This window comes from Engraulis encrasicolus, chromosome 14 (assembly GCF_034702125.1).
Source record: "Engraulis encrasicolus isolate BLACKSEA-1 chromosome 14, IST_EnEncr_1.0, whole genome shotgun sequence".
Lineage (NCBI taxonomy): Eukaryota > Metazoa > Chordata > Actinopteri > Clupeiformes > Engraulidae > Engraulis > Engraulis encrasicolus.
In genome coordinates, this window is record NC_085870.1 from 2,033,112 (window position 1) to 2,047,478 (window position 14,367).

At 47.2% G+C, this 14,367-nt stretch overlaps 1 protein-coding gene across 1 annotated transcript; it reads left to right on the forward strand.

Annotated features, from left to right (window-relative positions):
* Positions 1 to 1,362: 1,362 nt before the first annotated feature.
* Positions 1,363 to 11,638, forward strand: LOC134462934 (uncharacterized). The gene is made up of 3 exons (XM_063216205.1): positions 1,363 to 1,384; positions 2,757 to 3,446; positions 11,166 to 11,638. The coding sequence occupies exons 1-3, from the start codon at positions 1,363 to 1,365 to the stop codon at positions 11,636 to 11,638; spliced, it is 1,185 nt and encodes a 394-aa protein (XP_063072275.1).
* Positions 11,639 to 14,367: the final 2,729 nt, after the last annotated feature.

Sequence of the window (14,367 nt, forward strand, 5' to 3'; positions counted from 1 at the left end):
GGCTACTGTAGCTGACATCCCTACTAATCCATGACCACCTAACCGATTTACTGCCTTAAAGGTACACTGTGAGATTTGTAGTTGTTCATTTCCAGAATTCATGCCACCCATTCACTGACGTTACCTTTTTCATGAATACTTACCACCACCATCAAATTCTTAAGTTGTCATTATGACTGGGAAAATGGCACTTTTCATACATGAAAAAGGGGATCTTGTCCATGGTCCGCCATTTTGAATTTGCAGAAATAGCTGCAAAAAGGACTGCACTTGGGTCACACTAGAAAATATTAGTTTATTACTTAGAAACATCAAATTTGTCCATACGCAGCCCAATTTCAATGAGCAGCATAGCTGCGGTACCTTTTTTGACCATTTCCTGCACAGTGTCCCTTTAAGCAGACGCATAGCCTCAGAGGCATGTCTTTTCACCAAGCTAGACTCTACTCTACTACTGTGCTGTACTGTACTAGACAGGCAGCCCCTCCGGGCCTCAGAGCTCCTAGATTAGTGTCTCTCAACGGGGGCTATACAGCCCCCCAGGGGGCCTTGGGGAGCCCTATGGGGGGCGTTCTGAAGGATACATCTGAGAGGGGGTGGTGCTTAGGTGCCATTGGGGAGCATTAGTCTACTTTATTTTTCAATACTAAGTGGGCCGTTGTCAGGCTTAGCATGAGCTCAAAGGGGCGTTTATTTCCAAAAAAAAAGGTTGAGAACGACTGTCGTAGATGGTGAATAACAGCTCACACCTCTCTACAGTAGTGACAATCTTATTTGAAATGCTCATTCCTTTGAATGTGCGCTCGGGGCTCTAGCATCGACTTTCAGAGTTTAAGGGCTGGCCAAAGGGCCTATCGGCTAATCCAAAAAGCTAGTTATTTAGTGCTTTATCAGCAACACTTCAACCCCTATTGAGCTTACACTCTCCTCTCATAAGCTAACACTATAACAATGTGGGTTATCTAGAATCTAACTTTAGATACAAGTATGTTGGTTCATTTACAGGAGGGTGCGGTCGATTGTTAGTTTTTTTCTGTGTTTGCTTGCATTGTATTCAGTTGTTAGGCCCAAGTGAGTGCCGCTTAGCTTGACTTGGCTTGGCATGTGAGATATGTTGTGACAAGAGCTTAAGCATCACACACACACACACCAACACCAACAACAATGGGTTTTGGTATGAGGTAATTTTTATTGCTGTGGCGCGGTGTTCTTCTGCGTTGCGAAATCTCTTTGCGTAATTGACGGTCTTTCAATATGTCAAGTATGCAACCTTCATACCTGGTGCGCTGGTGACCTGTCAAACGCGCTCTCCTGTAAAACTCTGCAGCGAGATCCTCTGTGACACTTTGATAATGTATGTCCATGGGAACTGTCAAGAGTGGAGGTGAGATGCTGGATATGAGAAAGTGACGAGCGCTTTGAGTAACTTTGATCCTTTTGCTTGCATTTACTTGAGCGCTTTGGCTGTTGTGGTAATGTGAAGAACGTTTAACCCATTGATTCCTAAAGCACCTGCAAAAAAACGCCTGATAAATGCCGTTGCCCTTTTTGGGAAAAGGTGCTGTAAACCTACAAAAACTTAAAATATTTCAGCGTCCCTAGCACATAAAAACATGAAATTAATTGCATTTTTTGAAAGCCCATGCACCCATGACCCCGAATGCGGCATAATGCATCTCCAGGCACTAGGGTCAATGTTGCGCTATGCAGCATCAGGCATCAATGGGTTAATCACTTGAACTTCAGACATGTGCCCTCAGGGCTTGGCTGCGAAGGTGAATGGGTGCCACCTCTGCATGTGTCCAGGGTTGGAGCATTGCAGGGTTCCTCCTCTTAAATTAAGCCCTGACAGATGTCCTTATAGGATAGGATGAGCCTTTATTGTCTCTTCTAGAGAGAAATGTGGTATGGGCACAGGGAGTCTAAACGTTTACACAAAGAACACATGTCAACACATTCGACAAACATAAAAACACTTAACATGCAGGACTGGACCACAAAACATGTAAACATGTAGCCTACATCCAAACATGCACATATACAAACAATTATATCATACCATTTTTCTTTGACTGGCCTTCTAACAACGGTGATATCGTCATCACTCATCAAATACCTGGCTTGACAGATGTGCTAACTGAGATCAGCTGATACACCTAAGTGGTTTCTTCCCAAACCTAGATTGTGTGTATGTCGGTGCTGTGCTGTAGTTGACTGTGAATGGTCACCCTTCATCGACATCATGTTATCAAAAGATTTGGAAACTATCGAAAATGTTCTTAGAGCTTGAAAGACCTGTTGGTTCCTCAACCAAGAAGCTTCATTAGTTTCTGGTTGCTTTAAACTCTTAACTGTCAAAACCCGCCGGCGGGTTTGAGATTCCATAGAATTCCATTGTTGTAGAATTCTACTGAGGATTAAGTGGAGGAATTTACAGACTTTTCAAAAGTCACAGATTTGATAGCCTGGCGACACCATCCTACTACGTACTTCCACCCATAGATTTGGGCTCCGTACATAGTCTGGCCCAACCCTGCTAGGTCAGTTCGCTCACGGTTCTGCCAATCAGCAAACAGTTGAGAGTGTTGCGCAAATTTGACCTAAACCACCATAATTTGCACAGACAAAAGTGTCCAGATTGTCCCCTCTTTGTCGAACGTCGCCTTCCTAATCCTTGCACCTTGACACACATGAGCGGTGATCTTTGACATCATTAAGCGGATGTTACCTCATCCTGAATCTCTCTCGGATCTCAGGACTCTCAGACAGCCTCAGGCACCATAAGTCCCCACTACGTCCAGTGGTCTGCCTGGTCTACCTCAGGCACCATAAATCCCCACTACCTCCAGTGGTCTGCCTGGTCTACCTCAGGCACCATAAATCCCCACTACCTCCAGTGGTCTGCCTGGTCTACCTCAGGCACCATAAATCCCCACTACCTCCAGTGGTCTGCCTGGTCTACCTCAGGCACCATAAATCTCCACTACCTCCAGTGGTCTGCCTGGTCTACCTCAGGCACCATAAATCCCCACTACCTCCAGTGGTCTGCCTGGTCTACCTCAGGCACCATAAATCCCCACTACCTCCAGTGGTCTGCCTGGTCTACCTCAGGCACCATAAATCCCCACTACCTCCAGTGGTCTGCCTGGTCTACCTCAGGCACCATAAATCCCCACTACGTCCAGTGGTCTGCCTGGTCTACCTCAGGCACCATAAATCCCCACTACGTCCAGTGGTCTGCCTGGTCTACCTCAGGCACCATAAATCCCCACTACGTCCAGTGGTCTGCCTGGTCTACCTCAGGCACCATAAATCCCCACTACGTCCAGTGGTCTGCCTGGTCTACCTCAGGCACCATAAATCCCCACTACGTCCAGTGGTCTGCCTGGTCTACCTCAGGCACCATAAATCCCCACTACGTCCAGTGGTCTGCCTGGTCTACGTCGGTGATTGTCAAACTATGGGCCGTGGCCCACTGGTGGGCCCTGAAGGTATTCTAAGTGGGCCTTGAAATCATTTTCTACAAAATTACAATTCCATTTTGGTTTGTGTTGCTGTTGATTTATTTGAGTTTTATTTCCTAATTAGGTCAGAAATGGGCTCCGAACATCTGAGACAATTTTGAGTGGGCCCCGAGTTGGAAAAGGTTGGGAACCTGTGGTCTAAGTGGTCTGCTCTGGGGGCTCCAGACCTGCAGCCCCCCCCCCCCCCCCCCCCCCCATGGCCTGTGGCCTCTGCTCCTGGGCTGGAATTCCTGGGGTCAGCCAGCCGTTTCCCATCGCTGTCTTCTTGGGGAGGGCAAAAGGGGACCATTGACCCCCTGACCCCATCCCTGTGGTGATGGAGCATCGGTGGGTGGCTGGGTGGTGGGGTGAGTGGATGGATGGATGGGTGGGTGAATTGGTGGTTGGGTAACCAATGGGCAAGGTAAGGTCATCCCTGAAAAGAGGAGGCTGGCTATCAAAGGAGGCTGAGGTAGGAAAAAAGAAAAAAAGAAAGTTTTGAGGACGGACGGGAGTCCACAGCCCAGCCGGGACAGCGGCAGCTCTGCCTTTTTCATCTGTTGCTATAAATGGCTTAGAAAAAAAAGAGGTATCGCACACCAATAAGGTCTTTCTTGAGGTGCTGGCTTATTGTGCATATAAATGTTTAAAGAAAATAAAGAGAATGCCACACACACCGCTTCATGTTTTAATGTAGAAGTAACATTTCGGCCGCCTGGCCTTCTTCAAACTTTTTCAAAATTTTTCAAAAAACGTCACTTGTACATTAAAACATTCAGCAGGGTGTGCGGCATTCTCTTTATTTTCTTGAAATAAATGGCCGTCGCTACACTACCATGGGGAGGAGGAGGGTGAGGAGGAAGAGGAGGAGGGGTAGGCTGCAAAACAGTAATTGTCAACCGTGTGGTTGTCTGAGTCTAAGCTCCCCCTTTTGTTTCATTTGTCTCCCACCTCTGCTCTGCTATAGGGTCTCAGCCCCGGTGCTCTGGGCCATTGTCTGCATGAAGGGATTTCTTTACATCTGGGGTGGGGAACCTTTTTCATTCGAGGGGCCACGTCAAATCCATCCTAGGGCCGTAAAAGTCCTCCAAGGGCCGTATTTTGAACACAAACCAGGATATGTCATATTTCATGTGAAGCTGCATAACATTAAAATTATACCAGGGGCCGGATGAAACGGCCGCAAGCGGCCCTCGAGACAGAGGTTCCCCACCCCTGCTTTACATGCATTGACAGCATTGAGAAGAGAAGAGGTGTCTCCATGCGAGCAAGACTCAGGCTATTGATGAGGGAGGGGGCGGAGGAGGAGACAGATATTTTGTGAAGCTGGCTTGATGTATTGTCAGTGGATGATAGTCGACAACTAGGGATGGTCTCTCTTCTTTTGTACAAAGATCATGTTTAGGTGAAGCACACACAAAGTCACAGAACCCCCCTTTGAATGGCTCAGTGCTGGAGGGTGGAGGGTGGAGGGTGTGGTATAAACTTTCACTAAAGACGCGATAGTGTAACGTGCACGCACACCACGCACGCACGAACGCACGACTCCATGTATGCATGTATGCCTGTATGTATGTATGTATGTATGTATGTATGTATGTATGTATGTATGTATGTATGTATGTATGCATGTATGCATGTATGTATGTATGTATGTATGTATGTATGCCTGTATGTATGTATGTATGTATGCATGTATGCCTGTATGTATGTATGTATGTATGTATGTATGTATGTATGTATGTATGTATGTATGTATGTATGTATGTATGTATGTACCGGTATGTATGTATGTATGTATGTATGTATGTATGTATGTATGTATGTATCTATCTATCTATCTATCTATCTATCTATCTATCTATCTATCTATCTATCTATCTATCTATCTATCTATCTATCTATCTATCTATCTATCTATCTATCTTCAAAAAATAGAGTGCAGATCTTCCTGCTTGGAGTAAGGGTTTTTTTTTGGGATGTTTTTTATTTATTGGATAATTGCTCCTGAGCTGACCTCCTTCCGAGTCATTGCAGAGTAATTATCAAAGCATCAGTGTCGTCCCCGCTCATCATCACCCCGACGGGGCTCTGGCTCCTCCAACAGGAGGGGGGGGGAGGTGTGTGGAGGGGTGTGGGGAGAGGAGAGGGAGGGAGGTGTGGGGATGGGGGGGGGGAGGGAGGTGGGGAGGGAGGTGTGGGGGAGGAGGAGGAGGAGGTGAGTGGGTAGCGTGGGGTGGGGAGAGGAGGGTAGGGGGGAGAAGAGGGTGGTGTGGGGAAGGGGGTAGGGGAGGTGGGAGAGGAGGGAGGTGGGAGAGGGGGGAGGGGTTGCTGGTAAGGTCGGCCTTTGAAGTGACCTCTTGGTCCACCCCCTGCTGTGCACGACTGGACTGGAGCAAAAAAAAAATCATGACGGGCATTTTCAACCCGGACCGGTGTTCTGTCGAGATATGTCGCCTCATCGAGATGAGCGACCGGTAGCCTTACTCGATAGAGGTCTTCTATCGATTTGCGCTGCCTCATCCAAATGACCTTGATTTTCCGTGGAAGACGTTTCAATCGGCCATGGTCCACGTAGGACTGTTTTAATAACCATTACCATAACATTTTTAGTCGTCTAATAAGAGCTACTTTGACCACAACAGCCAAAATCAATATTTAAATCAGACTCGGAGAGGTCAGTTGTGGCGGTATGAGGACTGATATCAATACATTGAGGGGAAGACCAGGCCGAAATCCTCGACAGTCCACCGTGCAAATGCTCTGTATGCCATATGTTCAATGCACACAGCAAATGCCCTGTATGTCTTGTGTCTGTATCAGTGGTGTAGTCTACATAGAACGCGAGTATACGGAGTATACCCACTTCTAAATTTCAGGGATTTCAGTATACCCACTTAAAATTGATTGATCCATTGTTTTGAATAGCACAAATATATACAGTATACCCACTTCAAAAAAAATCTCAAATATACAGTATACCCACCATAACAAAGTAGACTACACCACTGGTCTGTATGTCTTATGGCCAGTCCACCCGTCCTTCCCTGCTACGCACACTGCATGCAGCCCCACAGGCAGATCTGGCCTCTGCTACCTCTCCAAATCCATCAACGTTGCCAGGACGTAGACGTGGACTGGACGCGTGCCGTGCACCCACCACTTGTCTGATCCGACCAACCCCCTCAGGACTAAGACCTCGGGACTCATCTACACAATGAGTTACAGGCGAGATACTGCCGTTTTTCTGGTAGGCCTTCAGCTCGACACAGCGCGACTCGGCCACCTCTTCCACAGCTCAATCGTAAGCAAAAAGTGGCACGCTGTGTCGAGCTGTAGGCCTACCAGAAAACCAGCAGTGGCAAAAAGGCATAAAGGGACAATACTTGCCTGAAAGGTATATTGTATAACAGCAATTAAATAAAAGCAAAACAAAACAAAACAGAAAATACCTGCAGAGAGGAACATGAGCGAGAGACTACAAAATGTTTAAATGTACATCCGAGTACAAAATTGTGTGCACTCACTGTACATTCTTTAAGTGCAGTGTATGTTATCTTGAAGACTTTTAAAGATCAGTTGTTCAGCTTCGTTTGGTGATCTAATTCACATGTTTCAAGTGGCTTTATTCTTCCTACAGTGGCAGCATGTCAGTATGTAATAACTGATGCATGACATGTTAAAGTCACCACTTCTTCTTTTGTTCCAGGTACCTACAGGGACCACTCAAGGTATTCTGTTTCATGTCAAGGAGGCTTGTTCTTTACCTTACCTTACCTTACTTTACCTTACCTTACCTTACACTTTACATAACAAATGCTTTTATCCAGAACAATGTACAAAACAAACACGCCACAGATATGCTGAGGAACTGAAACAGATATGCAGAGGAACGTACAGGCCTAACACGGTGAAGTCAGTTTGGGCATGCAAGGAGGCTTGTTCTTTACCTTACTTTACCTTAACTTACATTACACTTTACATAACAAATGCTTTTATCCGGAACAATGCACAAAACAAACACACCACAGATATGCTGCGGAACATAAAGGCCTGACAAGGTGAAGTCGGTCTGGGCATGCAAGGACATCGCAGGAGTGTAGCTGAGGTGAGGTCACCTAGTTCAAATCAGGAATCTCATAGTGAATTATTCACTACTATAGCATGCTCCTTTGATTTGCACCTCATGGCAGTGCTGTCAGTGCTGTGTATTTCATATTCTGTTATGTGTTATGAATGTTGGGAACAATCCTTCCGTACTAAATTAATTAATCTTGAATCGTGAACTCAAGCATGTATTGGCAGCAACAGTTAGGCCACTGTGATCGTCGAAACAAGAGCAACACAGAACAATATTAAACTGCATTACTACTTTACACAAGACAGAACAATATTAAATTGTATTACTACTTTACTCCCCTTGAGAGCCACATCGACTGCAGGCGGTGTGTTATGTAAACACGTCAGCAGCACACCTCAGAGTCTGGCTCCACAAGGCCTATTTCAGACCAGAATGGGAAAACGGGGCAGGACGGGAGCCATTTTTTACCGGCGGTGGTGAAAATACATGTGGGGTGTCTCAGATGGCGCACTTGTGCACTTCGGGCACTATATTTCAGTGCATAGGGCGCTTTCAAAGTAAAATTTTGTTAGTTCAGTGCACTGAAAAGCGCTCGGATGATGCCCTAACAATGGCGTAAAACGCAGTGCTTGAACGATGGACACTTCACGCACTAAACGGGCGCCATGTTGACAATAAAACGGAAGAAACGTGACGTTCAGTTCAGTAGAAGAGTTTGGTCAACTGTCTCCTGTATTTCTGTAAGTAATGTTGCTGAGACACCAACCTTTTCATGCCAAGTATTGTACACAATAGCTGCCAGTTGGGATGTAGAAAATGTAAATGCAAGCACGACACACTGTGCAATATAAACAGTAGCCAACCGATATTTTGGTGAGCTAATTCTAGCTCAACCGTCACTTCCAGACAGGGCACAGTGCATAGTCCGCCGACTTTTTCACAACACTATGCACTGAAGACCCCCAGTGCACTGTGAGCACTATGCACTGACTGTCAGTGCACTGCCATAAGTGTGACATCTGAGACACGGCAATGGAAACAGATCTGTCCTTTCACACCAACAAGGCGGTGGTCAGGCGCAGGGGCTTCACACTGGCACCTGCCAACTGGCCAAATGCTGGTAAAACTGGGCTGGGGTGGCTGGTAATATTGTCAGTGTCACTAGCCAATTTGGCAGGTAGCTAATTCTCTGGTATGACATCAGAATAGCTTATATTCTGCACTTTGCCCCGTGTGTATCAATTGTTTGTATTAAAGTTCAAGAAACAGCTCAGTTACTGAGTTTCTATTTGTTTGATTAGATTGTTTGATTCAATGTAGAAAGCTGTACATTCATCTTCTTCTTGCTTTGGCACCTCATCTTCTGAGGTCTGATCTACAGGGTCATGTTAAAGAAAAAAAACAATACCAAATGTATGGCTAATAGGATAACTAAATGGCTAGTGACTCGGGAAAACCACTAGCCATGGTGGCCGGCAAGCGAAAAAGTTAATGTCAAGCCCTGGTCAGGCGGTGGCGGCGCGGGAGACGACTCCATGCCACACTGCATTTGGAAAATAGAACTCGAGCTGAGTTTTGACAGTGGTGGCTGTCTGGTGGGATTCCGGTTTAACCCATTGTGTCCTGGAGCCATATACAGCTCCAGGCCTTTTTATTAGAATACCATGAAAAAGTTGATTTATTTCCATAATTCCATCAATAATGTTAAACTGTCATGGATTGTAGATTCATGGCCCAGTTTTTTAACTATTCCAATCATTATTTTTTTTCTTTTTATATACGTTGGCCTTCCAGCTCAAAAAACCCATGAATTGGGGAATTCGCATTATTAGAATATTGTTATAAAATCACATTTTTCTTCATCAAAATTCGGGTCACATTAAATCAGTTGAAATTTGGTACTTTCTACATAACATGCAATGGTCAATACTTGGTTAGGACATTCTCTGTCTTCATAATGGCCATGATGCGTTTAACATTGAAGTCAATGGCAAAAACAGTGCATGGGAGTTATGGAAGCCCAGATATCCTTGATGCTTTGCTGTCAGCTGTTCTTGTTTGTTGACCTGGTGCCCCACACTTCCCTCTTCAATATACCCGAAGATTTCCATGCCACGTTTTGGTGTTAACTCACCAGTTTAATTCTAACTCAACAGAAATTAAACCCCATTCATTTTCAATGGGGTTTCATTTCTGGTTATTTAGAATTAAACTGGTGAGTTAGCGCCAAAACGTGGCATGGAAATCTACAGGGTATATTGAAGAGTGAAGTGTGGGGTACCAGGTCAACAAACAAGAACAGCTGACAGCAAAGCATCAAGGATATCTGGGCTTCCATAACTCCCATGCACTGTTTTGAACAGGACTGGCTGTGCACGCCGATGCTGTCCGTGTGCAAGGCTGAGTAGACCACACCACCCAATACTCTGTGTGCCCCGTCTGGACAAACTAGGAGTGTTAGCCACTCTGCCTAGGGTGACCAGATTTGTAGTCTGAAACCGGGACACCTCCTCCGTGACTGAAGGACAATATTTGGCGGGCGGGCGGGTCCCCCAGGAAGATTATTACTTTTTAGATTCAATTTTCTGCATTCTAATCAATTTTAGAGGGAGGAATGACAAATCACAACTGACTCCTTCAGACTTTCTATACAAGCGCTGGCTGCCATAAATTGTGGCAGGTAAACATGTAATCTTTTCCATATATTTACCCTGATACCTAGACATGGTGCAATGTAGTGGGTGGCCAAAACTGGGACATATTTGTGTCCCGAGAGGGTTTGCTCGGGACCTGGGACACACAACTCCAAACCGGGACGTCTGTTCACCCTAACTCTACCCCCCTTCTGCTGGGGTCACTTTTGGTGACATGTGTGTCCCCCCCCCCTGAGAAAGACACGTCACACTGAACAAGTGTCACTTGGTGCTGTGAAGCGCGCAGCTCCTGAATCAACAAGGCCTGGCTAACCCGCTAGCCCCATCCACCACCTTAGCACTATGTTTACACAGCTAACATGCTCACTCGCACTCTCACTGGGCCTTTCTCAAAACCTAGTGCAGGGCCCTTCCAAGTGTATCAGCCTAATTAGTCACGCCCAGTGATTGGATACTCTTTGGTGAACTCTACGGAATATCCAATCACTGGGTGTGACTAATAAAGAGTATCCAATCACTGGGGTTGACTAATTAGGCTGATACACTTGGAGGGACACTGCACTAGGTTTTGAGAAAGGCCCACTCTCACTCTCACTCTCTCTCTGTCTCTCTCTCTCTCGCTCTAAACTCTCGCCTGTACTCTGACTTGACGTGTGTTGGCTTTTGTTTTCTTGTTTACCCTGCTGTTATTTACAAAAGGTGCGAGTTGTAAATAGGGGTGGTGAGTGACACGGACAGGAGTGTGTCCTGGCTGTCCCCCACTTCCACACCGTCACACCCCACCCCTCGCACCACTACCACACCATCACACCCCACCACTATCACACTTATCCTCACCTACTGTATGGCCCCACCACTACCCTCTCCCCAACCTACCATCCACTACCACCACTATCACCTCTTCCTCTCGTGTTGGGTTACATTAAGAGGTTAGTCACTCCACCCCTCGCACCACTTCCACACCGTCACACCCCACCCCTCGCACCACTTCCACACCGTCACACCCCACCACTACCACACTTACCCTCACCTACTGTATGGCCCCACCATCCTCCATACTCCAACCCCCTCTCCATCCACTACTACCACCATACTCCAACCCCCTCTCCATCCACTACCACCATCCTCCAACCCCCTCTCCATCCTCTCCATCCTCCATCCTCCAACCCCCTCTCCATCCACTACCACCATCCTCCAACCCCCTCTCCATCCACTACCACCATACTCCAACCCCCTCTCCATCCACCATCCACCATACTCCATACTCCAACCCCCTCTCCATCCACAACCACCACTATCACCTCTCCCCAACCTACCATCCACTACCACCACTACCCTCTCCCCAACCTACCATCCACTACCACCACTATCACCTCTCCCCAACCTACCATCTAGGGTGACCAAACGTCCGTATTTCCCAGGACATGTCCTGATTTTACGACCTGTCCTGGGCGTCCCGGGATATTTTATGAAATGATGGAAATGTCCTGGTTTTCTTGTCAATGAAACATTGAAACTCACTCACGCAGCTTTACTGGAGCCTGCATTTCAAATAAATTCGGATGTCATCAACATTGCTTTAAAGGCCAGGGAGCACAATTCCAACCTGTTCATTTTCCGTAGGCTGTTGTGCTTCTCACTTGTAGCATGCGCCACATTCCGCACCTGACGTAGCAGCACTACGCAAGAGTATTGGCACGCCGCGGTGGTATAAAATTGTAAACATCTAAGGCCCCCAACCATACCCCACCTCAACCTACCACTCAACCCGAATGCCCCCACCCCACCTCACTCCATCCTCCAACACACCACACCACCCCACCCCCTCCACACCACCCCACCTATGGCCCCAACCATACCCACCCTTATCCTCCACACCACCCCACCTATGGCCTCAACCCCAATACCCCCCCTCACTCCATCCTCTAGCAACCCCCATGCCCCCCCCCCCCCATCTATCCTCCACACCACCCCACCTATGACCCCAACCATAACAGCAGCACCCCCCCCCCCCCCTCACTCCCCCTATGGCCCCATCCATCCCATCAGCCCCCCCCCCCCCCCCCCCCCCCCCCCCCCCCCCCCCCCCCATCGGCACGTATGGCCTCAACACCCCCCCCCCCCCCATCGGCACGTATGGCTGCTGGGTAATCAGGCGTCCATCGGGGCCCCTGTGGAAGCGGGCGGGCGGCCGGGCGAACACAAAGGACACGCTGGGGGTCATTCATGCCTCCCGCCCCCTTATCATCACACATTACATAACGTCACGTCCAGCACAGCACAGGACCCTGGCTTGACACTGGCACCTGCCAACCGGCCAAATGCTGGTAAAACTTGGCTGTGGCTGGTAACAATTTCAGTGTCACTAGCCAATTTGGCAGGTAGCTTATTCTATGGTATGACATATCAGAATAGCGTATATTCTACACTTTGCCCCTTGTGTATCAATTGTTTAGTTCAAGAAAAAGCATAGTTACTCAGTTTCTATTTGTTTGCTTTATTTCCATGTAGAAATCCATGCACTCATCTTCTTGCTTTAAGCACCCTATCTTCTGAGGTTAGATGTACAGCGTAGATAAAAAAATAAAAATAATGAAAAATGTGTGGCTAGTAGAGTAGTTGGATGGCTAATGACTCGGGAAAACCACTAGCCACATCGGCTGGCAAGCGAAAAAGTTAATGTCAAGCCCTGGTCCAGGACACTGGCCAGCGGTGGCAACCAGGGGAGGGGGGGGGGGGGGGGTGTCATTCTTTCATTCTTCCTTTCTTCCTCTCTCTCTTTTTTTCTCCTGCATGGGGGAGTTATGACGGTTGGGTGTGAATTCTGAAGTGATTTAGGCGGGAACGCGAGAGGCGAGAGATTGAGAGAGATTGAGAGATTGAGAGAGAGAGATTGAGAGAGAGAGAGAGCGATTGAGAGAGATTGAGAGAGAGAGAGAGCGCGAGAGAAAGAGAGAGAGAGAGAGAGGCCCTGTGAGAAGTGGTGTCGAGATGAAAGAGAGAAAACATGAATGGAGGCCTCTCACTCCCTTCTTTCTGTCACTCCCTCTTTCCGTCTCTCGCTCTCCCTATCTCCATCCCTACGCATGAGGAACAAGAAAGGAAAAAAAACAAAGAAAGAAAGAAAGAAAGAAAAGAAAAAAAGAAGAAAAACAAGTGACAGGGACTCTATCTTTCTCTATCTCTTCCACCTTCTCTCCATCCCTCCCTCCCTCCTTCCCTCCCTCCCTCCCTCTCTCCCTCCCTCCCTCCCTCCCTCTCTCCCTCTCGCTCCTTGTGGAATGCCATTCATATATTCTGTGAAGCCATATGAATTCTTTATGGCATTCTGAGAAAGTCGGCTTGGGTTCCAGGGGCCCGCTTGCTTGAAGTAAAGGGCCCCCACTTCCCCTCTGGGGGGTTTTTGGGGGTCTCGAGGGAATAGGGGAGCAAAGGAGGGAGGAGAGAGGAGCGATGGAGGAGAGAGGAAGGAGGAGGGAGAAGAGAGAAAGGGGCTACCCCAAAAAAGAAAGCAAAAGGTCTCATAAAGTAACGACCCCTCTTCCAGAAGTGGTCGATTTTTATTGCGCGTAAACCTTTAACACCAGCTGATAATGAGGTACCTGAGCGCTCGCACACTCACCAGTGAGGACAAGCTACAGTCTTGTAAAAAAACAAAGATGCATTTTGCTCAAGTGGTTCTTCGGGTTTCAGTAAACGCACACCGTTTGAGGTGCGTACGGCAGACAATTAGACTCAACTTGAAAAAGAATGGTCGTCGCACACTCGAACTCGAACTTCATGCAGTTACATTCAATAAGACCAACGTTTCGGCTTACGCCTTCATCAGGGTCATCTTACACACAAACAGCAGAGTGTTAACTTCAAGTGGACCACACCACTGCCACTGACTTGCTGGGTGATTAGACCGTACTCTACACTGTAGTCAAGACGGAGGAATTCATGTCTGGCCAATAGCCAATAAATAATGTTGTACGGAATACAGAATGCAAATGCTTCATCTTTTATTAGACCGTTACCTGTGTGTGTACTGTATGTGTGAGCATGTGTAGGTGATTTTTGTCAATATCTTATTTGTATGTTTTAGTTTAACTGCACGTTGGAGACTGATCAAACGCAATTTCAAACT